The sequence below is a fragment of the Drosophila virilis genome, chromosome X (assembly GCF_030788295.1).
Source record: "Drosophila virilis strain 15010-1051.87 chromosome X, Dvir_AGI_RSII-ME, whole genome shotgun sequence".
Lineage (NCBI taxonomy): Eukaryota > Metazoa > Arthropoda > Insecta > Diptera > Drosophilidae > Drosophila > Drosophila virilis.
The window spans coordinates 1,223,722-1,249,796 of NC_091543.1; the positions used below are offsets into that span (position 1 = coordinate 1,223,722).

General features: G+C 41.6%; 1 protein-coding gene across 5 annotated transcripts; it reads right to left on the bottom strand.

The window, feature by feature from the left end:
• Nucleotides 1–497: 497 nt before the first annotated feature.
• Cep164 (centrosomal protein 164) lies at nucleotides 498–25,423 on the bottom strand. 5 transcript variants are annotated; one of them, XM_032440499.2, is made up of 5 exons: nucleotides 25,253–25,423; nucleotides 25,055–25,127; nucleotides 13,267–13,671; nucleotides 8,730–8,841; nucleotides 498–8,657 (listed from the first exon to the last, which is right to left on the bottom strand). In XM_032440499.2, the coding sequence occupies exons 3-5, from the start codon at nucleotides 13,445–13,447 to the stop codon at nucleotides 5,000–5,002; spliced, it is 3,951 nt and encodes a 1,316-aa protein (XP_032296390.1). In that variant the 5' UTR covers nucleotides 13,448–13,671; nucleotides 25,055–25,127; nucleotides 25,253–25,423; the 3' UTR covers nucleotides 498–4,999. The 5 variants fall into 5 exon arrangements, with proteins under 5 accessions (XP_032296390.1, XP_032296391.1, XP_032296389.1 ...); XM_032440500.2 differs by lacking the exons at nucleotides 25,055–25,127; nucleotides 25,253–25,423 and adding an exon at nucleotides 14,509–14,584; XM_032440498.2 differs by lacking the exons at nucleotides 25,055–25,127; nucleotides 25,253–25,423 and adding an exon at nucleotides 14,353–14,557.
• Nucleotides 25,424–26,075: the final 652 nt, after the last annotated feature.

The following is a 26,075-nucleotide window of genomic DNA, read 5'->3' on the forward strand; positions in this document are numbered from 1 at the left end:
TCTTTCGCAACATTAATTTGTTGTGAATTGTAGCAAAGCGGGCAAAATTGAAATTAAATGAATTTATACACAAAAAGTTTTGCCTTCAAATAGTAAACTGAAAAATGTTCTAAAACTTAATGCTATAAATTAAACTTAATTAAAAAAAAATACTTAACAAAAACTTCGGATTCGTTTATAACTACAATACAATACAATTAAAAATAAACTATCTATCTAGTATCTAGTATCTGGTATCTAGTATCTAGTATCTAGTATCTAGTATCTAGTATCTAGTATCTAGTATCTAGTATCCAGTATCTAGTATCCAGTATCTAGTATCTAGTATCTAGTATTTATATCTAAGTCCATGTTTATAAAAAGAAGACAATATGATTGTGTTTTTTATTTATTTTTTATTCTTTAATTTTGTTTTATGACTGTTAAATTTCGTGCTAAATATTTTGTTCTTCCGGGTTTTATCTATTTCATTTAAGGGGACTCTCGTTTAACTCACAATATTTACTTGATTTTCGATTTATGTTTATTTGATTTTTTTTTGCAATTTTATGAATCTGTTGCTGTCTGTCTACGCAGCTTTGCCCAGTTCTTTAGTCCTATATCATATCGTAATAGATAAATATATAATAAATTGTTCACATTTATATTCAGTTAATTAATAAACATTTCTCATAATTTACTTCTTTTTAATTGTTTGTTTTTTTTTTAAATATTTTCTTTAGTCCAAAAACCTTTTGTACTTAACCGTCGAGAAAAACCGAAACAACATTTTTTTTTTTTGATTTTTGATATCATTCCCTTTGTTTTTTTTTTTTTGTAAATATTATAGAGCATTTTTTATAATAGAGGGGCTTGCTATGAGTTTTTTTTTTGATCGTGTTAATTTGTGCCTTGCTGGAAATTCAAAGATTTGCTAACCGTATGCAAGCTATGAATTATTTATTTATATGCATATATATCTATATATGAATATATATGTCTATATAGTATAAGGTTATGCGCTTCAGGCTGCAAAACTATTTTCAGCTCAAAACCAAATCCCAGACGAGTTATTTTGAATTATTTCTTAATTAACAAAAAATCAAATTAAACGAGAAAGTAAGTTGATCTTCGGTACGCCGAAGTTTTAATACCCTCGCAGATATTTTCCTCGATTTTGCAGATATACGATAAGGGCGAAGCTCCTTGATAAAAATATCTTGGAAAACAGAATATTTTCATATATAAGATCGTACTATTCCCACCGATTTTTCCAATATAGCAGCTGTATGATATAGTGCTTCAATCTGGGAAAAGAGGATAGCTTTAATACAGAGAGACAAGTTCTTATAGAAACAGACAGTCGGACGGACAAACAGAGGGACTTGTACTTAAGTATATATGTTCTAGTTCAGCATCAACAGCCGATGTCATCTGTCCGTCTGTCTGTTTCTATTCGAACTAGTCTCTCTCCATTTCAAAGCTATCTTTCTCGATATTTTCCATCTCTTTCTTTTGCAGACAGTACATATGTCGAAATCGGCCGAATCGGAGGACTATATCATACAGCTGCTACATAGGAACAATCGATGAAGTATGGGAAAATATTCTGTTTTCCAAGATATTTTCAAAAAACTTCGCATTTATGAGCTTCGCTCTGCTCACATATCTGCAAAAGGGTATTGTCTACAAGGGCATTAAATCTTCGGCGTGGCAAAAAGGATTTAAAAGATATAATAGAAAAAAAGGGAATGTAAAAATGGTTTTGATTTAAAATATATAAATTGTTGAAATTTGATATAAATTAATTTAAAGAAAAAAATAAATATTCAAACAAGTAAAATCAAACGGTTTTCTTAATTGACATTCGAAGTTCTAGAATGTAGAAAACCAGTTTCACAAGCGAGACACTGGTTCAAACCCTAATCCGTAGCATGGCAAAGCATATTATAATGGAGCTTGCAGCCAGAATGTTTCTATACATATATATACAGATATAGACATCTATCATCTGAATATAGACTGAATATAGTATATATATATATAGTTTTGATGTATGTAAATCTTTGCGGGTGCGCACAGAAACTGAAGCGTACATATAACATACATATACATACATATATATGTATCTAGATATATCTAGATATTCTATATAGATATATAAACTTTAATTTTGTTACTTAACTAGCAAAAACTGAACTCGCAATGTCATTGATCAGATGCTGGATATAATCTATCGAGTCGCTATCACATGAATATATCTAGGGGAACAAAAAAACCAATTGACGCGTGCGATGGGTTGAGGGGGCTGGAGGTGTGAAGGGGAGGGGTAAACTAAATAATATGGCTATATCATCATGAAATCACACTAAATAATACATACAGAAACGTATTCAAACTCAATTAAGGTCTTATATGGCTAGAGTCAAATATCACAACATCACATATACATAAGTTCATATATATATCGATATATATATATAATGGTAAATCGGTTATCGTTAATCGATAATAATCGTAGGCATAAATATATGGTATTTAGCCAGACTCGAATGCTACCTGCTCTTTAATCTTAACTTCTTTGAATGTATCAGGGGGCGGGGGGCGTGGTCGGGGCACAACTTGTCAGTTATCGATTATTCAAATTCAGACTTAACCTTCTACATTTCTCTCTCTATATGTGTGTGTGTGTGTGTGTGTGTGCACAGGAACTGAAAGTGTCGGAAGTATATTATTTTTCTTATATTTTCTATACTAGAAATGCCATAGAAAATATAAGTAGAAAATGTTTATAGCTGGGCGTGTATTTTATTTGGAATCTTCTTCTTGTTTTCATTCATATATATATATATATATATAAATATATATATATATATATATATATATAGGAAGAAAGGAAAATATGAAGTTCATATTTTGGAATATTGTTTTTACGTAGAGTTCGTCATAGTTATTTTTTTTTTTTTAAATACTTTAAATTGTATAAATGTATTTGGGCTCTGCCACGAGCTCATATCTAATTTTCCAAACCTTACAAAAAAAAAAAACTATTACAACAACCTTCAACAATACGTGACCTGCATTCCACTAAATTGTGCTTCGAGTTCGCTTCTCTCTCTCTCTCTCTCTCACTCTCTTATTTTTATCTATGACTTCCACTGCCATCTCTTTTATCTTCAATATCTATAAGATAAAACATTTAAACATTTAATAATATTTTTCTTCTTATGTTTTTGTTTCAACTCTGGTACAATTTGTTGACATGCTCGAGACAAACGAACTTTAAAGATCATTTGTTGCAAAAATTTTTACTGATATGTTAAATACCAAAAATACCGAAAACATACCAACAAATATACCAAAAATACCAAAAATGAAATTTGCAGATAATTGTATGAATTATAAAACTAGTTAAGATCTGTAAAGCTAGTTTGCCTCGAGCATTATTTGATTTTAATTATTTAGCTAAATTTTCGGTATATTTTACTTTAAGTATTTTATGTTTTTGTAGGAGCTACTTTTCTAGAAATTTGTTTCATCGAAAAAAGAGTAGAGTAAGTTCTTATTCGGCTTAAGTTCGTCTTTGCTTACGTATTTAGTATTATTTTGATGTCTTTGGTATTTAATTTTTTTTTTTTTGTTAATTATATATAACACATAGTTTTTTGATAGTTCTTCAAGTTGCTATATAAAGTATTTAGTTGTGCATTTTAAGTTTTTAGTCAGATTCAGAAATCATATCAAAATAATTATTTATATATTTATATAAAATATAAGAGTACACAAAACTATCTAGATTTGACACGCTTGCAGGCGTTGACCGTTATGGTATATATATATATATATATATTATCTGGTTCAGCTAGAAATCGGAATGGACTGAAAAACTTTTTAGTTTATCCTCTTGGCATTTAAATGTTATGGTCAGAGTAAAGTCAGACAACTATTTTATATAGTTACTATAGGCTAAATAGGCTAAAATTGGACTGAAAAACTTTACTTTAGTATGCTTTTAAGATTCCCGCAAAATCTTAATAGCGGAACAAATATATCGTATCGTAACTACGTGTGAAATCGGTCGGGAAATAGAGTTTTCGTATGCAAATAATTCCCGCTTTGGCTCTTGAATGAAAACTTTGGCCTTTAAAAGTTGTAGTCAAATTTCAGACTCAAATCGGACATCTATATCATAGAATTACTATGGGGTAAATGGGTCAAAATTGGAGTGAAGAACTTTATTTTATTATTTTATTTAAATGTAGTTTGCTTTTAAGATCCCCACAAAATCTTTTTAACAGCGGACCACTTTATCATATAATAAACAATGAATCGAAAGGAAAATCGCTTTTTTTTTAATATGGAAATACTCCCTGGTAAGCTCTGCAAGGGTATTTTAACTTTGGCGCGCCGACGTTATTCGTTTTTATTTTATCTTCTATTTTGTCTTCATTTATGTTGCTTTATAGATATATATATATATATATTTTTTTTGGAATATCTCTTGTAAGTTTGATTATATTTCTTTCAGTGTAAGCTGCTAAATAACTTTGACAGTCAGATTAACTTGCAGTTAATGTACTCAGTTAATGTACTCAGCCCTTTGCCATTCGACTATGATTTCTCTAGTTGGTTGGCCCAACTGTGAACATACCTTATATGCAGAAAATTTTAGGGTATATATATATACTCGTTTTTTTTTTTTATGATAGCTTGTGGTTTACGCTAGCTTAAAACAAGTTGTCAAAAACACTTAAAACTTAGATATAACTAAAACAATCAAGCTGCATATATACCCTGTAAGCCCGGTTGGCACATATTTACAGGGTATGCGCGCAGCTGTGGCAACTCAGTGCAAAAAACAAAAACAATGCTAGGCTCAAGTAAAAGGCAGACACAAAAGGCATAATAATCGGCTAAATCAAGCTACCCCTCTGCACTTTTTAGAGGGTATTTGTTTTTTTTCTTTCTGTAAAGGGTATTACCAGACTCTGTCCAGAGCTTGGACTAGTGATGCTTTGGCTTACAAATTAGTTTGGGTCGAGCACGCCGCTCCTCCGCCCCCGCCCCCGGCCGCGCCCCCAGCGCCAGCGCTGCCGGGCACTGAGGGCGGCAGGGTCAGGCCATGCTGGACACCGATGCCGGTGAGCAGCTCATGCTCGGTCTTGGCTTGACGCAGCCAATTGCGCAAGTCGCGCGTCCGCTCCACCAGGCTGGTCGTATAGTTGACGGCGCGCGGACTCTGCGAGACAATCGTATTGGCCGCCAAGATGGCGCCGCCCATCGAGCTGTGCATGCGTCCGGCGGCCAGCTGGCGATACGTCTCCAGTCGATCCGCCAGCGTCGGTATCGATTGCGGTGCATGCACGCTCGGATTCGATCCGGCGCTGGCCGTTGCCGTGCCCGTGGCCGTGCCCGTGCCGGACTGCTGGCTGAGCATGTGCGACCAGCTGAGCTCGTTCGGGGAGATAAGCGGCATGGCCATGGCCAGGTGCTGCTGCTGCTGTTGCTTGTGGCCGAGTATGTCTAGGATTTCGCGTATTTCGGCATTGAGTATCTCGAGATTCTGTATGCATTCGTTGGACTCCTGCTGGAAGTACTCCTTGCGCTTGTGCAGATCGGCGGCAGCGCCGCTGGCGAAGTCCGTGCTGCTGAAGCCGGAGCTGGAGTGCGAGGACAGATCGCTGAGCGTGGCCGCCTCATCCTTGGGCTCCGGCTCGACACTGGGCTGCTTCTCCTTCTCGTAGATGCGCAGCAGACTCTGCTCGAGATGACGCAAACGGATGACCTTCTCGCCGAGCAGCGCACGCGTCCGATGCAGATTCACCTCCATTTCGGTCAGCTCCTTCTCCTCCTGGATGAGCTGATCCAGCGAGTGTCGCGTCGCGGCCAGCGCCAAACTCTTGTGGCGCTGCTTAATCTCACGCTGACGTGCCCGGAAATTGGTGCGTTGCGTGCGCAGCGATTCCTTGGCCCGACGCACCGAGTCGCGCTCCAAATGGATGCGATGCTTGAAGAACTCCAGCTCGGAGCCGACCACGGTGCCAACCAGCTGGGCATGCTCGCCGGCAATGTCCGTGAACGGATAGCGCAAATGATAGGTGGTGTCCAGCGTATGCTCCGGCAACTGATCCTCCAGATCCTCCAGCTTTTGCAGCTGATGCCGCAGATTCTCGACGGGCGTACACGGACGCTGTTCCAGCTGCTTGAAGTTCTCCGAATTGAGACGCGATGTCGAAGCGGATTTCGTGCGTGAGAAGAGTTTCTTGCGCGGCGCTGCCAACTTGTTGTTGTTATTATTGTTATTATTGTTGGTCTCGTGCTGTGCCTCCGAGTCGGAGTTGCCATTGTCGCTGAGCAGCACGGTGCTGGCGGTGTTAGGAGCCGGCGCCAAATAGCGTCCCTTGCCGTAGTTGTTCGATATGGTCGTGTCCGACTGGCTGAGCGAGGTGTTTGTGTCCTCCTGCAGCTGCAGCTGCTTAATGTACTTGCTGGCAATGCCCGACGGCTTGCTCAGGTGCGTCTTGGGCGGCACAGGCGGCTTCAGCTTGACGCCGCCAGAGCCACCAATAGCTCCAGCGCCGGCCTGCTCCGAGTAGCTGAGCGAACGGTTCTCGCTGTTGCCAATCGAGGGCTTCTGCGAGAGCGAGCGCTCCGTCTCCGAGTTGGTTGTCGTTTGCGTCTGGCCCTGACCCTGGCCCTGCTCCAGCTGCTGCTGCAGCGCCTGCGCCTCGCGACGTCGACTGCGCCGCTCTAGCGAGAGCTTCACATCGGTCTTGAGCCGCACATACTTCTCCTTGAGGCAGCGATACTTGTCCTCGAGCAGTCGCTTCTCGCAGCGCACCTTCTCGTAGAGACGCTCCTCGCCATTGTCGCGCAGTCGCTGCTTCTCCAGCTCCAGCTCGTGGCTGAGCTTGTCGCGCATCTGGCCCAGCTTGGCGGCGTGCTCGCGTCGCAGCAGCTCCTGTTCGGAGCGCAGATCGCGCTCCAGCTCGTGCAGCAGCTCGGCATGATTCGATTGCAGCGTGGCCATGCGCTGTTTGTGCTCGTGCACTACCTGGGCGCGCTTCGATTGCAGCTGCTGCTCCAGCTGTCCGCGATACTCCTCCAGCTGCAGCTGGAATGCCTCCTCCAGCTGCTGCTGATGCGCGCTCAGCCGCAGGTCGTAGTCGTGGCGCAGGCTCTTCAGGCGCGCCTCATGCTCCCGCTTGATGGCCTCCATGTCCTCCTCGCCGAGCAGCTCGCCGGATCCATGATGCTGCTGCTGCTGCTGCTGCTGCTCCTTGCTCTTGAGCAGCCCGACCAGCTTGCTGGCCATTTTGAGGCTGCGCATGCCGAGCTTTTCGCTGGTGGCCAACGATTTGCGCTGCAGCTGCTCCAGCTCGAAGGGATTGTCCTGCTCCGATTTGTTCACAATGAAACTGCGCACCGAGCTGCCCTTCGAGTCCGAGTCGGTGTCCTCGTACAGAGGCTTCACGGTCGCCCCGCCGGCGCACTCCTTCAGCTTGTCCAGATAGCTGCTCGTCTCCGCCTTAACGCCGGAGGACTCCTCCTGTGCCTTTAGCATTTGTATGGTCTGCGACTTGGGCAGGCTGATAATCCGTATGCCTTTTGGCGAGTCACTGATGAAGGGATTCAGGCTGCACATGCCCACCATGGCGTCCGGATCGGCCACATCCTCGTCCCAGACATCGTCGTCGTCGTCGTCCTCGTCTTCCTCCTCATCCTCCTCGTCGGCATGCTCTACTGCCACATCCTCCTCATCCTCTTCCTCTTCCTCCTCCTCCACCTCCTCCTCCTCCTCCCCCACGCGCTGCTGCTCATGCTCCTCCAGCCCGGCGGCCTCCTCGTCGGACACCTCAGGCGATTGGCTTGGCTTGCGCGCATTCTCCTCCTCCACGACGGGTGAACTGCAAATGCGCTGCGTCTCCACCAGATTAAATCGCACGCTCTTCTTATCCTCCGTCGCCGTCGTCGTCGTCGTCGCCATCGTCGTGGCATCCTCGTCCCGTTCGTAGCGACGTCGCATGTCCGTCAAGCTCGTGTCCCGCAATATGCCCTTGACGCCATACGCATTGCCCGACGCCGGCTCTGTTGGCTCCAGCTGGCGTCGCGACTTGAGGAACATGGCGCCGTTGCCCGATAGCTGAAATCCGCTCTTGGGCTGCGACTCGGCGGCAGCTGGTGCAAATTTCATGGCCAAGCTGATCTGTGTATTCGTTTTGGCCACTTCGAAGCGCGTGTTCTTCACCGGCTGAAAGATCGGCCCGAAGCTCTTGCCGCGCGTCTCCAGAAAGCGGCTGACGCCGCCACTAAATCCGCTGGGACCCGGAAAAGCGGCGGACGCGCTTGCATGCGGCTTGCTGCTCCCAGCTCCAGCTCCAGCTCCAGCTCCCGGTCCTGGTTGTTGGCTGGCGACGTTGTTTAAGGGCGAACTCATGTCGTCCAGCAACTCGTCGGTGCCTTGCATGCTGCGTATGCCCGAGTCCAGCTGCGACACATCGTCCGAATTATCTATAATGGGCGTGGCAGCACCAGCAGCCGCCCCCGTGCCCAGCAGCAGCAGCTTCTGGCGCGTCTGCTCGACCAGCTCACGATAGACGGCGTCCAACGGATGATCCCACTGCGATTGCTTGGTCCGCGTATTGTAATAATAATGTCCGCTCTTCTCCTCCGAATAGCTTAATGGGATAAAGGCAGAGAGTAAGTGCATCCTCAGCTAGCTTGCGCAGAGCCTCTGGCCATCTACTCACCAGATCTTCCACTCCGGGGGCAATGCGGCCATAAGCCCCTCCTTGGCCAGATACAACAGATGCGGCTCCTTGCTCGGCTCGATGCCAATCAGAGACGCATAATCGTTTATCTCTGCGAATCGAAGAGAACAAGGTAAGTATATACAATTTATATGATTACAATAATTATATTATGCGACAATTGTGTTGCCTTACAGCAGCTGCCACGCCTACTAAGCCCAATTAGTTTCTACAAAGGAGAAAGTGGATATATATCCGGCACACCGAAGACTTGATGCCCTGTCCAACATTTGCCCAACAGCTTGGCAGTTATGTTAGAACTGTGAACCTCTTAAAAGCGAAGCTCGATGAGAATATCTTGAAGAACGGAATTTATATATATTTTAAGCCTATTCCTCCTTTAGAGCTATATGTTATATAGCATTAAGATAAGACCAGGCATTATAGCTTAAATCGTATTTCTAGGTCAACAAAATAAATAATTTTTCACAAAAGAATATTTCGCATTTGTTTGGGGAGCATGGTGAAGCTTATAAATGCCAAGCTTTGTCAAGTTGTTTTGATAAACTAAAAAGAATGTCCAGCCAGACCCTACTTCTCGAGCGGCAGCTATATGATATAGCGATTCGAATCATTCGAATCAACAACAGAACAGAACGGACCCTGGCTAAGTTTCAAGAAAATAGAGAGACGAACATGGGCTATATCTACTCGCCTGCTGATCAAGAATATAAAAATAGTTTATGGGTTCGAAGAAGCAGGGAGTTTCACTTGCTGCCAATTATCAGCTACATTTGTGACTTTTCTGCCATTCACTTTTAGTTGAAAGCAGGTTTAAAGCAGCTTTAAGACTATCTGAATAGCGCTTTCGAGTGGGCAAATAATTGTAATTCGGTTTTGACATAATTGAAAATATAAAATTAGTCGCCAGTCAGTAGCTAAATTCAAGCTAAAGGAGCTTTAAAGATGATTTTCCGACATATTTGGCTTTACTTTTGCTTGAAAGCGGGTTTAAACTTAAAGCAGGTTTAAGACTAACTGAAAATCGTTAGTCAAGTGGTTAATTTATTTGAATGAGGTTTAAAAATACTTGAAAATATCAAAATTGTAGCCAATCAGTAGCTAAATTCAAGCTAAAGCTGCTTTTAAGCCAATTTTACGACTTTTTTGGCTTTACTTTTATTTGCAAGCGGGCTTACAATCGCTTTAAAGCCAGATAAATGGAATATTTTATAAAAAGCGGTAAAAAACTGGAAACAAGTTAAATTTCCGATTAAAAAGTAGCTAAATTCAAGCAAGTGTGCTTTAAAAGAGATCTAGCGAGTTTTTTGGCCGCCAAATTCAAGCCAAATGTGCCTTAAAGCGGATTTAATGATAGTTCTAGCTTCTTTTTAGTTAAAAGCGGGTTTAAAACTAGAAAAAAACGCAAAGCAAATGCTGTTAAGTGGGTCTCCTTTGTGTGTATAGACACACATATTCATTTCTTATAAATATTAAATAACCATATAGGATATATAAAAAGCCTTGGCTTTTGTTTTCAAGTGGCCCACATAATGGCTGGCAAGCTTGTTGGCCCAGAGCTATTGGCCAGATTGTCTGGGGGCGCACAAAAGGGCCTCTAATGCTAATTCGGACTAATGAAAAGCTTACGAACTGTGTCAAATCCAGCTGGGCCCAGCAGCTGTTTGTCCTCCTTCTACTGCAGCTCCTCCCGCTTCTCCTGCTCCTCGAGGCACTACGTGAAAAGGAAATTTGTGATTTTGCTTTCAATATGAGGCTTGCTTTTCATTTGAAAAGAATCTCGGCTCTGGCAAAAGCTTTCTCGAAGCGCTTAAAAATTCCATTTGGCCAGGCCAAACAAAGCGGCACCAGATTGAAAGCCCGGCTAAGAAATGCGACTGAATGCCAATCGACTGCGGCTTGTGGCCTGTGCTCGCTTTTGCTCTCTCTCTCTCTCTCTCTCTCTCTCTCTCCCCCTTATTGATTGTGGCAGCACCTGCAACCACCGTCAACCACAAAAACATATCTCGTGCAGCGGTCAACGCTGGTTTCCTGGCAACGTCAATTGCCACAAAGAAAAAAACGTTGCGTTTTGGCCAAGTTGTGCGCAATATGTCGCTGCGTTTTTTCCAGGGTGGTTCGTCGTCGTCGTCATAGCCAACCCCTCGCATACAAACGCACACTCGCTAAGCTCGTTAACAGCTCAACACTCAAGCTCTTAACTCCATAAGGTGCTCAGGTTTTACAGTTCCCCAGTTCCCCAGCTCCCTAGTTCCAGTTCATTTGAACAGTTTACACCCAACCATGCACTCCTTAATTCGATAACATCTCAACAGTCTGTATAGTGGCTAAGAATTTCCCAATTCCACATATTCCTCAAGTTTAACAGTTCCTTTGTTCCGTAGTTCCAGAACCACACATTTACTTAATTCGCTCACAGCTCAACAGTCTGCTTAGCGGTTTTGCCTGTCTCAATTCCACACGTTCCTCGAGTTCTACAGTTCCTCAGTTTTCTTTCTCCAGTTTAAGCAGTTCCATCTAAAACACAAACGTCACAACTTTTAATTTCTTGAGGGAATCGAGTTAAATGGCTTAGAGTTTCCCGATTTCACATGTTCCTCAGCTCATCAGCTTTCACAGTTCCTTTGTTCCCTAGTTCCAGTTCATTTGAAGAGCTAACGTTCAGTCACAACTTTCAACTACTTGAGGATATCTAGGGCCTAGAGTTTCCCAATTCCACACGTTCCTCAAGTTGCAGAATACCCTTGTTCCCCAATTCATTTGAACAGCTAAAACACACTCGCTTAAGGCATTTGCAGTCACAATTAATTAGTTGAGCAGATCCATGAAGCGGCTTACAGTTTCTCATTTCCACATGTTTCTCAGGTTTCACATTTTCCCGATTCCTCTGTTTCCTGGTTCCAGTTCCCTTGAACAGCTGACCAAAAGTAGCCAAACAAAACGCAAAGCATTAACCAACCACCGAGGCATACACACACTCACGCACACACACGCTCACAAACACTTTAAGTTGACCCATTAACCGAACTGCGAAAAAGAATGTACCTTAAACCAAGCCCATGAACAACCCCTACACACCTATTTTTTTTAATAGCTACAGTGTTCGCTCGCTAGCTGAAACGCTTTGTCTTTAAAGTACTTTCTTATTGGCATAGAAATTCTTATTTGTTTTAATTATAAATTCGAAATTCGCAATGAAGACAAGAGAGTAGAGGGGTTCGGTGATATTTCTGTCTATAGACAAGGTCTATTTAAATCCTACATGAACGTGATTTTTCTCTTGGCCGAAGCCCGCACAAAAAAGGAAGTTCTGCACTTTTAATATTGGTAAATCATATTTTTCTCTTCGCCAACTTTAGAATCAACAAGGTTTTTCTGAGCCTTTTTGAATTATTTAATGTTATAATTTATTTATTTAGATTTTGCAAATTGGTTTTCCATTTGTTACTTCTGCAAGTTCTTCTTCGCGAGCGATCACTGTACCTAGTATTTACATACGATAATTCCCCTGACTGAGTCCCTTTAGCTTTGTCACAAATGGGTCCGTTAAAGGACATTCTTATTGGGCGTAGCCCGTACAGTGAGCACGCGCTAGGCGACATTTGATCAAAACGAAAGGGAATTTGATATCTATTTGCCGTCTGCTGAGCATTGACATTGGGTACCCTGATATTAATTTTAATCAATAATAGCATTTACAGCACAATTTAAAATATGTTAATGTGTTAACATATTGAGTGTCACATTAACAGTGATAGGCTGGCCTTAACATATGTTGGTCGAGTCAGCAATTCAATAAAATCAATAAAATACTCTCAAGAGCGACAGTTTTCTTGCGTGAACATAAACAGCATCAATTTGACATACATTATGTTAGCCCAGCTATTAAGCTAGCAGTCATAACATAACAAATCAGAGGCGTCAACATATTTGGCATTACATTAACAGAGACATGCCCATTTAACATATGTTAACAGCCTCTGTTTTATGACAAAAAAGTTGGCATAAAGCTATCTCGACGCGTTAACATACTGATTATTTTACATAAATTATTTCAACATATGTCAGCCTAGCCAAAACGAGTTTTCTAACAGCAATAACATCAACAGCATTTTAACAGCACTCATGTTAGCCAAGTCAATTAAGAACCCTGTTAAGTGCTAAGATTAACAGCATCGCAACTTTAACATATGTGCCAGTCACAGCTTTCAATCTATGCCAACAATAATACAATTAACAGCAATGCTTACGTGTTCAGCTTCACATTAACATTAACAGCACTGTTAATGCACATGTTAACACTGACAGCGTCATTTTTACTGCATTTACAGCAACTGCGTAGTTCTAGCTTATGTTGACGCAGTCCTACGCCAAAACGAACCTGCCGCAAGGCAAATAAGTTGCGCACAGGACTCAAGTTTCGAATGCTGGGTAAGGGGCAGGTGCAGGGGAGGGGGTGTCTGCTCTACGGGTTAGAGACTGACGTGCTTGCCCTTAGGCCCCGTCTTCAACTCACCCTCGGAAGATGGCAAACATGCCTCATCGAAGACCTCCTCGCAGATGACCGACGCGGTGGCCGCGGGAGCCGTATAGCCCAGACGTTTGGCTGTTGTCGCCGCCGTTGTCAGCGCTGTTGGCGTCGTCGCCGGCGTTGTGGCCAGCGATGCGGTTGCCGACGAATTGCTGTTGTTGGCCATGCTTCTTCTTATCTCTATGCCTGCTGCCCTTAGTTGCCGTTAGTTCTTGTTGTTGTTTGAATGCAAAAGCGAGCAGCTACACGATTAGTGTTGGCTAATTACGCCGTCAGATGTCGCCAGCGTTGCGTAAGTATTGAGCAGCATCCTGTGTCTGTGTGTGTGTGTGTGCTTAGCCGGCAGCAGTCGCAGCGAATTTAGAGCTTAGGGCGAAAATCGAATGTGACCTAAAAATAGGAAAACAGCAGTAAAAGGAATAAGAAACAGGGATAACGGTTAACTGAAAAACGTCGCACGTTTGTTGCTTCTGACATACGTGGGCAGGGGGAGGGGCTGGTGTGTGTGCGCTTGTTGCCCTCTGCCTGGCAACAGCCAAAAGGAAAGGTATATAATACATACATATGTGTGTGTGTGTGTGTGTGTGCATGTGTGTAGGTGTGTAGGTGTGTAGGTGTGCGGCAGCTGGAGTCTAGTTTTCAGCGCATTTGTTTTCTTTGAGAATTGCAATGAATGTTTGCCAATACGCAGAATTCCAAGCACACACACACACACACACACACACACATAGAGAGACAGGCACGGGGCGAATTGAGTGGGGAATGTGCGGAGAGGCAAGCACAACAACAAAATGCTAACGGTATAACGGTATTGATTTTTCACTTGTATTTAATTGTGGCGTTGACGTTGGCGTTGCCACAGCGCCGCCCCCCCCCCCCCCCCCCCCCCCGCCCCCGCCACCATCCGTGCCCCTAACAGGACTTACTTACAATTTATATACACACGCACACACACGCACACGCACACAGCAAATGTTGGCAAACGTATTGCAAATAAAAATAAACGACAGTTCGATTCGAATAAAGTTCACTTTAAGCTATATAAATACATAAACACACGCACACACTCACTTGCATATGTGTGTCACTTGCAGCGAGATGACAAAAAAAAAAAACAACACAACAACAAGAACAGCAACAAGAACAAGAACGATTTATGTATGTATTTGTAGAGATTGTCACAGTGTGCGTGTGTGCAATGGGAATTAAATTTGAAATAAAACCGACCGATTCCGCTGCCCGACGTTGACTTTGGCTATGGAGAGCGTATGTTGCCAACTGCAGCGAATGTTGCCAATGCGTTAATGTTGCTAGGCGCCGCTTTGAGTGCAATCACAAAATATATCGACGAACAGCAGGCGGCATCGATAGGCGCGCGTGCGCGTTAATCATTCGATATATCGATATTCCAATGTAATCACATTTAAACTAAAGGGAATATGCGCTGGGGCAAAGTGCCGCAGCGCGCTGTAAAAGCATAAGAATATGTAAGCTGAATTTTAGAACATATCGTTAGCAATGCCAACAGCTTTCGTTAAGTGAGCAGCATGTGTCTACACTGGGGCTCTTGCTGGTCAGTAAATTGGGTAAGACCAAAGTGAAAGGTGTATGTCTGAATGGGGCTTACGACCACACAAAAGTCGTTGAGTTTACAATGTGTAAGGATGAATAGTACAAAACATAATAATATTAAGGTTGCAAATAATATGGTGTAAAAAGTTGCTACGGAGTATTAAGTAGCTTTCTGTGCCAAAGCTCAGCGCACGATTAGTACTTTTATATACAGCAAAATTTAGCACTGGTTGTGTGTCTGACTAAGCGTGTGTCACTACTGACGGTGAGTGTCTTAATTTTGGTCTGTTGTCTTCGCTTAAGCACTAGTAACTTGACTAACAGGTGTGTGTCTAAATACGCACGTGTACGCTAATAAGGGGTGCTGATCGGCGCTGAGAATTCGTTTAGTTAGCAACGCGTTGGTGTATGTATCGACTACAACTGTTCGTTGAGCTTGAACGACATTTGTGGCGGGCTTTTGGGCGTTTTTCAAAAACGGATTAAATTATATATATTAATTTTCAATCAATTTAACTTTGTCTATAATATTGATTTCCGATTGGCCATAGCCTGAGAATTGCTAAGTTAAGGAAAACGCTCTCGTTGAAGCTTCCATAAAGTTGTCTCGATATTTTACGCTTGTTTTTATTACATAAATTAGTTTTTCTGTTGATTAATGATGCAAATGTATTATCAATAGACACATGTATTATGTGTGAATGTTATATTTCGTGTAAATTACAAATAACACTATACATTTTTGCATATTTCTCGCACATTTCAGCTATTTTGCATTTAACATTGCCGCATTGCCATTAGGTAAATGCCATCATAAATTTTGTCCCAGTGCCAGCACCCGCGACCGCGATCGCGACGTTTGCCCCCTCCCACAGACGGTCCGGGTCGGGTCTTCCGAGTAAATCAATGCCAATAAATACATTATCGATTGTATTGATCGTTTGTTGCGGTTCGTTCAGATCTTTTCGATTAGAGATGGCTGCGTATTTCGACACGAACCACATGCCAAAAAGTATCGATATATTCTGGCAATGTATTCCATGATACTTTTATCGATAATAAGATTTCATTGCAGCCAATATATTTATCGATACATTTTGCCCAACCATTATCGATGAATTTATCGAAAGTTTCTCAAGTACTAATCAGTAAGATTTCAAAATATATACTTCCTGCCGTTTTCTTCAAATATATACATGACAAATATCGATATATTCATCGACTAAACTGTTATAGTTATCGATATATTTATAACAAGAGACAAAACAGCTATTCGAACTATCGATTAATTTATCGTAGCATTTATCGATTAACTTATCGGTAGATTAACATAGTTATTTTCTTTCGACAACACTCAGTGTTCGCAACACGTTCGATATGCGCTGCGTGTCACGCGCCCATCTCTAGCTCGCAAGTAGCTGGTAATTGAGGCTGGAAATGCGGCTCATTGAATTTCAAAAATGATGAAAACAAGAAGCAAAACAAAAAATAAATTAGCAACAAAAAACAAAAGGATGGAGGAGGGGGGGGGGGGGGGGCAGAATTGGGGCTAAAGTGAGAAAAGCTTTCAATAGAATTTAATGTGAAATGTTGATATGCAAATCGATCGCAGTTCAGCTCTTGTTGTTGCCATTTGTTTACTTTATTTATTAATTATTTATTAACTATTTTGCTGTCGTGTTCGTATGCTTTGGCCTTTTTTTTCTGCTTTGTTTTTGTTTTTGCTTCGACTTTTTTTTTGCCGCACTTGTTTTTTAATGTTTCGATTGGCATATTTAAGCTTTAATACGAATAAATGGCAACATTTAGCGGCCCACAGCTGCCGCCTACAAGCTCTGGCTACTGGCTCGCCCACCCCCCCCCCCCCTTCCACGCCCCCCTACCACCCTGCTGCCCTGCCACGCCCCCGTATGACTTGGCCAATTGGCAGGCTACAATTAAATGCACATTCATCATACGCCCGGTGTTACACGCAAAGGAGCTGATACCATCTACGCTACCCTAGCCGCTCTCCACTTAGCAGGGCCCGCCCCCGCACCGCCCCACCCCTTTTTAGCTGCATTAATCCCTGACCCGCCTCCCTGCCTTGGACACGGGCTGACATGTGTTTGCTCGTTGGCATTTGTTTAAAAACTCGCTCGCTGACATGTTTATGCATGCGCTGCTTTTCACTAGTTATCGATAAATATGCAGACACACACACACACACACTCGCACACACACTCGCACACACATACACACACTCGCACACACACGTTCGCACTTGGCTTATTAATAGCCTCTGATACATAAAACGAATCACTTATTGGAACCGATAACAGTTGAGCGGAACGGTAAAAGCCAATTAATCATTTGATTGCTGTTTGCTTTTCTTTTTTTTTTTTTTGCATGTGAGAACAGTTCAATTGTGAACCAGTTCCTTGGCGCGACACACTTAAATGTGCGCTCATTCGCAGAGCAGCAAAAACAACAAAAACAATTGATAAAAATGTTTCATTTCTTCAATTGTTTTTGTTGCTAGCTAGTTCATTTGGGTGCTGCCTTGAACTGGTTCCAATGAGCGAAAAACTAGAGAAATACAATTTGAAGTCTGATTTTAATTAGTTACTGTTCTCTACATTTGCTTGTTGGAACTGGTTCTTATGAGCGAAACATTTGATAAAACTCATTTTAGTTTTGTTTTTAGCTAGTTAAATTCCGCATTTTTGCTGGTTTGAACTGGTTCTTATGAGCGAATAACTTGATGAAACTAATTTAAACTTTCAGTTCAACTAGTTACATGTTTCATATTTTGCCTGTTGGAACTGGTTCTTATGAGCGAACAATTTGATGAAACTAATTTTACATAAGTTTTTAGCTAGTTAAATTTCCTTCTGTTTTTAGCCTGTTGGAAAACCATTTTCCACCGCTAACTTTTCACGCATTTTCCGCGCGTGAACAAGAAAGTTTTTAACACGTATTCACTTACGTTTTAGCTTCAAGTACTTTTAATTCGGTCTTAAAGTTTTTATGAGTTGCGCTAAATTTACGCTCATTTTCCACCTGACGCCGTGGAATTGCCCAAACGTATGACTTTGCAGATTGACTAGAGAACAAAAATAAATTACAATTTTAAAGAGTTTCCGGCGATTTTCCACAGTCACGTGCGAAATCGGAAAAGTTGGCTGCTGTCAAAAATGCAGACGTAGGTCGTCAATCAGTCGGTCAATCACTGTAGTGCTTCAATCAATCAGTCAGTAAATCAAACACTGAAGTAAAACTAATTTTATTTGTTGCAGAAAGCAGGAAAATCTCAGCTAAGAATTCTTCTATGATTATAAAAATATTCTTTTTCAATTAAATTTCCTCTCCCACATCTTTTGTCAGCAAATTTGGCTGCCAGTCCCACTGTGCGAATGTGCAACATGGAGTTTTAGCATTTCAGTTCAGTTGCCACCGTTTCTTACAACGGTTGTTGTTGTTGTTGTTTATGTTGTTGCTTTGGATTAAATTGTTTCAATTGCGCACGTTGCTCACAATTTGTCAAGAGTCCAAAGTGGCGCTTGACTTGTTGTTGCTGCTGCTGCTGCTGCTTGTTGCTGCTTGTTGCTGCACATGGCGCGTGGCAGCAACAACAACAACTGGCAACAACCGCAAACTGCCCGACAAACAACTGGAAATTGGCAATTTCTATGCATTTGTTGCTCCTTTTTAAAATACCCTGTATATGAAAATGTCCAACAAAAGGGTATATTGACTGTGTGCCCACGCATGTAACAATTAGAAAAAGACAGCTGCAGGCTTAAAGCGCACATATATCGATATAACCACACGCATTTATCGAACATATCGATAAATATCGATTGAGAGCAGTACACGGATACGCTGGCTACAGGGTATTCTTTAGTCGAGCATGCGCAACTTATTATATATTTCTTGCTCGATTTGATTTTGATGTTGTTTAGTTTTTTGGCCCCAGATGTTGTTTGTGCCTTTTCCAAACTAATCACGACTAATGAAAGACAACAACAACAACAACAACAACAACAGCTCAGATTGGCATTTGGGGGTCGAACACGCCCCGTAAGTGGCCACGCCCCGCTGCCCCCGCCTCTGATTGACGGCTGCTGGGCACGGCCAAAACAAACGGCTAAACAATTGGCGAGCGGGACTTGAAGATGCCGAGGCAGCTCTGTTAAGCAGAGGGGCCGGGTTGAGGGGGGGTGGGGGGAGGAGTGGGCGCCAGAGAATCAGATTGAACAACTGTCCCCGTTTGGTCAGCCGGCGCTGGTCTGGTCAGGCCAAAGCGAAACCGAGTCGAGCCAGGCCATAATTTAGCCAAATGTCGTGCCAGTCAACTGATCGCGCAGCCCGACTATGGCACACACACACACACACACACACACGTACACACACACGCACATACACTAACGCACAACAACATGCACTTAACATATATACCCTAAGCCTTACATAAGATGGGCATATCTTAAGCCGAGCAGCTATCCGTAAAATGAAAATTACTTTTTTCCTCCCCCATTTTCACGCCTTTTCCACCCATTTGAGTGGATTTGCAGTGAAAGAAGTTAAGATGCATATTTTATGCATATTGAAAATGAAATTAAAATATAATTCAGTTTAGTAAGATTGTAATTCGATACTCTATACATAGAGTCAAAAGGAGTTTACATAGTAATATACTCTGTTCCTAGAGCGAAAAGGCGTATATGGACTTAAAGCAATGTCTGACTGGCTACTTTTGTCTCCCTAAATGCATTTATTTTTGAAGCATTTACAGTGGAAATAACCCCAAAATCTTTTTGTTAACCAGTTCACTGTGCAAATGAATATATAGGACTTTCTCACACATATTCCACTTTTGCGGGTGAATTCCACAAACATTAAACTATGTCGTTGGGCGTAGCTCATAGCTCTTGACTGAAGCTCTAAACATCTATAAGTTTGTTAGTTAGTGTGCAGGGTATGAGCTTACGGCGTAGGCCAATTCAGTCAGTTGTGCAGGGTATCACAACTCCACTCTGAATGTTCCTTCAGCTTCTAATTTCCAGGGTATCTGTTGGCTGATCAGCTGCCTCGCTCTCGCTTGCCACGCTTGCGCATGTTTGTTTATTGTTTTTTATGTTCGGCCCCGCCTCGAATTTGTTTACTTTACTGAAGCCAACAACTTCAACTGGAACTTCAGCCCCCACCAGGCACTTGCCACTTCTTCCCTTCCCCGCGCATGCCAATTCTCATGCATTTCCTTCCTTTTTTCTGCTCATTAAGTTTATTGGCACGCGCCGTCGTCGTCGTCGTCGCCCACAATGCTAATTGGAGCATTTGTTAAACGACTTTTAAATTTTGATTGCATTTTGCCCAGTGCCACCGGCTTTCGGTCCATTAGGAGCCGATCGAGCGATCGACCGACTTGTGCGACTGATCGACTGATCGACCCGTCGACCGACTGGCATCGAGACCCGTTCTTGAGCCGCGATATTTAATGGCAAGCTTTTTACAAACAGATAACGATGCGACACATGCGACGACTGATTGATTGATTGAGGGACATGGTGAATTTCTGATTGATTAAATGTTCATCTGACGGAAGCAACTTCCACTTCCACTCAGCTGCTAAAGTTATGTTTCACAAGGGATTTGTTTCAATTAGTCGTCTTTACTCAGCTATGAGAATATCAATTTCGATTTATCGATACATTTTTATCTCTGATTAAAGACAACAGACTGATAACATAAATCATTAAATCGCAATTAATCGATAAGGTATCGATACATGCAGTAAATACATGCATCGATACATAATCGGAGGGGGAAAGAGGGAAGCAGCGAGAGAGAGAGTGAGAGAGGCGGGGAGAGAGATAGAAGAAGATAGATAGAATTTCAAAGCTTACTTGCTTTATCACTACATAATTCATTTAAATCCGTGCTCACTAAGTAGTTCACATTATCGTTCACTAAGTAGTTCACATATTGAGTCACTTAGCTGTTAATTTCTGTATTTCATCGAGGTAAGAAGTTTACTTAGTAGTTCAGTGAACATGCGAACTCAGGTGAATTCACTTCAATTCATGATCAATAAGTAGTTCACATGGTAGTTCACTTAGTAGTTCACTTAGTGGTTCATATTTGGAGTCACTGAGATGTTCATTTAGGCTTTAAATTTATGCAAGTAGCTTACTTGTAAATTCAATTCGAGATTCACTTACATTGCGGCTCATTAAGTTGCTCACATCTTGGTTCTTTTGGTAGTTCATTTAGTGGTTCAGTTCGGTTTTACATTCAACTATGTTGCTTGTTCATTTGCCAGCTCAATTTTTGGTTTACTTCAATCATTTGAGTGTTCACTTAAAAGTTGGCTCACCAAATGTTTCATTTAATTAGTTCACTTAACTGGTTCACTTAATTAGTTCAATTAGCAACTCATCAAGTATTCAGGACTTTTCTCCAATTCTCAAGCCGTCTTTCTTGCCTACCCCCCATTATTTTCCACTCGCTCTCTCTCTCTCACTCTCTCTCTCTCTCTCTCTCTCTCTCTCTGCCCCTCTGGTGGCTGTCGCATTGCGAACATTTCGAGCATTGTCGATTTAATTAATGACTCAGTGAGGTAATCAATTTGTAATTTAATTTGCAATTTTATTTACATAGCAATTGATTTTGATTGTTGCGTTACAATTACACAGCCCGGCGGCATTTCGAGCCGTTTCAACCAGTCCCCAGACAGAGTCTCGCTTGCAGATACAGATACAAATGCAGATGCAGATACAGATGCAGATACAGATACAAAATCAGCCTGAGCTGGCTAAAACAGCAACAACAACAACAACGAATACAACACGACATGTTACGATATTAAGCGATACGATACGAGATACGTTACGCTACGATACGATGTAAGCCATATTCCAGGTTCATGTCGAAGGGGCCCGTGGCCATTTGCAGTTACAAATCACACGCGGGTCAACTGATCAATTTGGCCAGTCGACTTTTCTCATGGTTAATTCAATTTGAATGCATAACATAACCTCACATTTGGCATAGAAACTACATAACCTCACTCTTTCAGTGCCAAATGTGAGGTTATGTGAAGCATTTAAAAGAAGTATAGGTAGCTAGTTAAAGGAAAAGGGATTAAGTTGGCTTGGAAAAGAATGGCTTGACATTCAGAAAAATTGAGGTGATGTTTGCTTAGCTTATGCTCGGATAAAGTGAGGTTATGTGATTCACTTAGCTTAGATAGAAACTAATTCTTCTTATATCTAGTTAATTTGATTGTAAGTTTAGATTAAACTAAAACTTTTAAGGCAACTCTCGCATAGCTGGCTGCCTCTAGAGCACGTCTCGAGCGCTAGCTCTGGCAACGGCAACGGCAACGGCTCCGGCTCTGCCCCTGGCTTTGGGATTTGCTGTGATTTGATTTGGTTTCGTTTTAGCGCTACGATTGCATACAATTTGCATGCGATTAACCAACCCCCAAACGCGGGGGGATTGTGGAGTGGAGTGGGTGGGTTGGTGGGAGCATGTTTTGTTCAGCATGGTATGGATCATAAATAAAAATAGATGAAATTCCATAGTTGAAGGTGTTAAATGCAAGCGAGCGCAATTTACATCATCGATTTTATTAGCTCGAACGTTTATAATTCAATTAAATTGTTGCAACAACAACAACAACAGCAACATACTCAACATTCATAAGTATTCACTAGAGCATTTGCATTCGTCACAGCTCACACTGAGATTTAGCCTAGGTTAGATTAGCTAAGACAGGAAGCTTGTCGTGGAGCCTGAAAATATGGTCTGTCTGCATTACTAAATTAAACGCAGAAGTCGAGCCAGTTGTTTCAGTGGTCGTCATGCCGGCTGCCAGCTGGCAAATTTGTAAATTCTCAGGGAAAGTTTCGGAGTTTTTCGGAGCTTCCTTTTTTCTTCAGTTTTCCAGAGTTTTCGTAATATTTCGGAGTTATTCTGGGCTATCTGAGTTTTAGGAGCTTTTCGGAGTTTTTCGGAGTATTTCATCTTATTTTCTATAAGAAGTTTCACTTTTATTTTAACCTCCGTAACCTCTGCGGTTATCCTATCTTAGGAGTTTCTTCACCGAGGAAGTTTTCGGAGTCTTTCTCCCACCAAGAATTTTCATTGAGTTTTCGTATTCAGGAGTTTATTTCATGCGCTTCGCTCTGTAACTTTCTAGCAAGCATTTTCTTTTCGAATTTCAATTCGTACCTTTTCCCCGTAGTCTAATTTTCCTGCACATGCTCTGTAGGAGCTGCCTTCGGCCTAAGCTAATATGTATTTAAGTTATTTTCCTTGAATCTATTTCCCGACTGCCTTTCGACATTTTCGCACATTGCGCATACGCCGCGTGTTTTTTTTTTTAATAGTTTTTTGATTCATTTATTTTCTTCTTCTTTGGATTGCCCAAATCAGTGGCCGCTAATTGTCGCATTTTGTTAATGTTTATTGAATATCGAATATTATTATGATGTTTATGGCCTTTTGGCCGTTATTATTATTGTTATTGTCATGCTGACAAATTAGTTTCACACTTTGCAAATCGCCAAAGCGTCGACTTCGGCTTCCACATTTTGAGCTTTTTGTTGTAGTCGCCCACAACTGGCTCGCAGCTGAGCTCTTGGCTTTCATTCATGATTGCCACCAATTGTCGCCCCTTTACCGCCCACCTCCTCTGCAACTGTGACTGGCAGCAGCATTTGGCATTCCGCCCACCCATTGGCTGAGACCCGGCGGAGTCGGTTTTGGCTTTGGTGCTGCCTGCATTTATAATTAGCTCCAAATTTGTCTTTTAGCCAGTTTTATGGCCGTGTCCAGTTGCTTGGCTAACCCGTCCCCGTCCCCGTCCCCGTGCCCGCCTCCGCCACCGCATAGCCCCCTTCGGGCAACATGTTCTGGCCAAATTGGCAGACAATTCATAAAGATTTAATTTTCGTTGATTTTTTGTATACCCTACAGCCATAAATTCGCATAAGCGGGTATGCTCAGCTTGTGATTGTGAATGAAACCCATAGAAATATATTTAAGTAAGAAGAAAATGGAATAAATAAAAGAATTCTAATGGTATCTATATAAAACAAGAATGCTTTATTCGAGTGTGTACGACTAGGGGATACCCTGAACCTTCTGCTACTAACAGCAAAGGCAGCTCTAGCTAAGGGGAGGGGGAGGGGGTGTGGCGTTAGCTATTAAATGGCTAAGATGCTTGATCTGCTTCTACTATTCTAGTAGAAGAAACAGATATCGATAACGATTCTTATCGATTGCTTGGAAACTGGACCAGTTATCGATTATCCGAAAACAAACACATTCTGCGCGAACAACAGAAGGACCTACGCTCAAAATTTCCCTCTATCTCCTATAGCTTCTCAGATCTCAGCGTCTATACCTACGAACAGACAGAAATGGGTAGATCGTTTCGTCTATTGCTGTTGATCAGGAATATATATACTTATTAGGCTCGCAGATGCTTGCTTCTGTCTGTTACATACATTTGCACAAAAATAATAGGTACAGGGTATAAAAATATAGGGAATTTCGGAGTAGCCGGCTGCTGTTTTTTTTAGTAACTTTTTTTTGACACAGAAATACAGGGTATTGTATAGTCGTGCACACTGCACTTCTATTAAGCGACTTGTTTTGGCATTGTTTTGTATTTTGATTGTTGTTGGCGTTGTTTTTTTTTTTGTTTTATTATTATTTTGTTTATTTTGATTTGTTGACTCTAGATGTGTGTTTAAAGCTGATTGTGTCCCGAGCGCGTGGTCAACAAATTGGCCAAAAACGAAACTCATTTTGTTAAAACTGGAGCAAATCGATTCGAACAAAAACATTCTACATTCATTATTTTCACAGGTATTTTGATAGATCGATTCGCGTGAGGGTATTTGTGTGTTTATGTATGTGTGTGACCATGGACAGTTGTTGCTTTATTCTTTTCATTCCTTTTAACTCTTTTTAAAATAAATTTGCCTAACTTTCGTATGATTAAAAGTGAGCTTAGCTTAAAGGCTATTTAGCATGTCATATTAAACTTTAATATGTCTTAAAATGTTGGCTTTTTTCGGAAATTGTAAACAAGTCAAAGGAGAAGTCATCAGTCAATCAATCAATCAGTCAATCAGTCAGTCAGTCTGTCAATCAGGCGAATAGTTCTATATATATAAAGATACATACATTGTTTTTACGTACTTACCTGTAAATTCAAGCGCATGATTATATCTGTCATCTGTCAGTGGGCAAAAGACGAATTTTTTATAAACTCATCCCTGAAAGAAAAGAAAAGAAGAGAAATGGCTTATTAGTTTAAAAACAGCTTGTTTGCTTAGCCTTACGTGAATTAGTGAGAATCGCATAGTAGAGCAATATATAAAGTTAAATTTTTAATACGCACCAATTTTCATCCTCCGCAAAAACCGTTGCACCGTCTCCTTCAATATTGGAAATGTTGCCTTTCCTTTATTGAACCCGCCGCCTCCTCCTGCTGTCATTTCATTCCCAGTTGAAGCCGTCTTCTCTATAGGAAAGCCGCCAATGTTAAGGCCGTCGTCCCCTACACTTGAAGCGAAGCCAGTGAAGCTTACTTGAATTTATGAGAATCGAGTAGAAGGGAATAAGTCAAGCGCATATTTTTTTGAATTCGCGTATGCATACATACATACATACATACATGCACACATACATACATACATACATACATACATACATACATCATACATACGTACATACATCATACATACATGCATACATCATACATACATACATACATCATACATACATACAAGCATACATACATACATACATACATGCATACATACATACATCATACATACAATCATCATACATACATACATAAATCATACATACATACATACATCATACATACATACATCATACATCATACATCATACATAAATACATCATACATACATACATACATACATCATACATACCTACGCCTCTTGCTCCGTCCCCATGGTGCTCCTCCGGATGCTCTGCTTCCAGCGTTGACGCCGCCTGCGCCTAATTCATAGGTGAAGCCAGCAAGCCTTACTTACATTTTTGAGAATCGAGGAGGAGGGCAGCTTTAATAAATACGTTTTTCTTTTTAAAATTTGCATCCCAACATGATAATTAAATCTGCTATTGGTATTTCATAAGATAGTTTACATGCACACATACATACATACATACAAGCATACATACATACATACATG

Bases quoted from the DNA above. Each gene is read 5' to 3' on its own strand.
- Cep164 (XM_032440499.2), bottom strand. From the start codon at position 13,447: ATGGCCAACAACAGCAATTCGTCGGCAACCGCATCGCTGGCCACAACG. The intron at 8,842-13,266 runs GTGAGTTGAAGA...TTCGATTCGCAG, and splicing joins ATGTTTGCCATCTTCCGAGG to AGATAAACGATTATGCGTCT. The intron at 8,658-8,729 runs GTGAGTAGATGG...TATCCCATTAAG, and splicing joins CCCCCGGAGTGGAAGATCTG to CTATTCGGAGGAGAAGAGCG.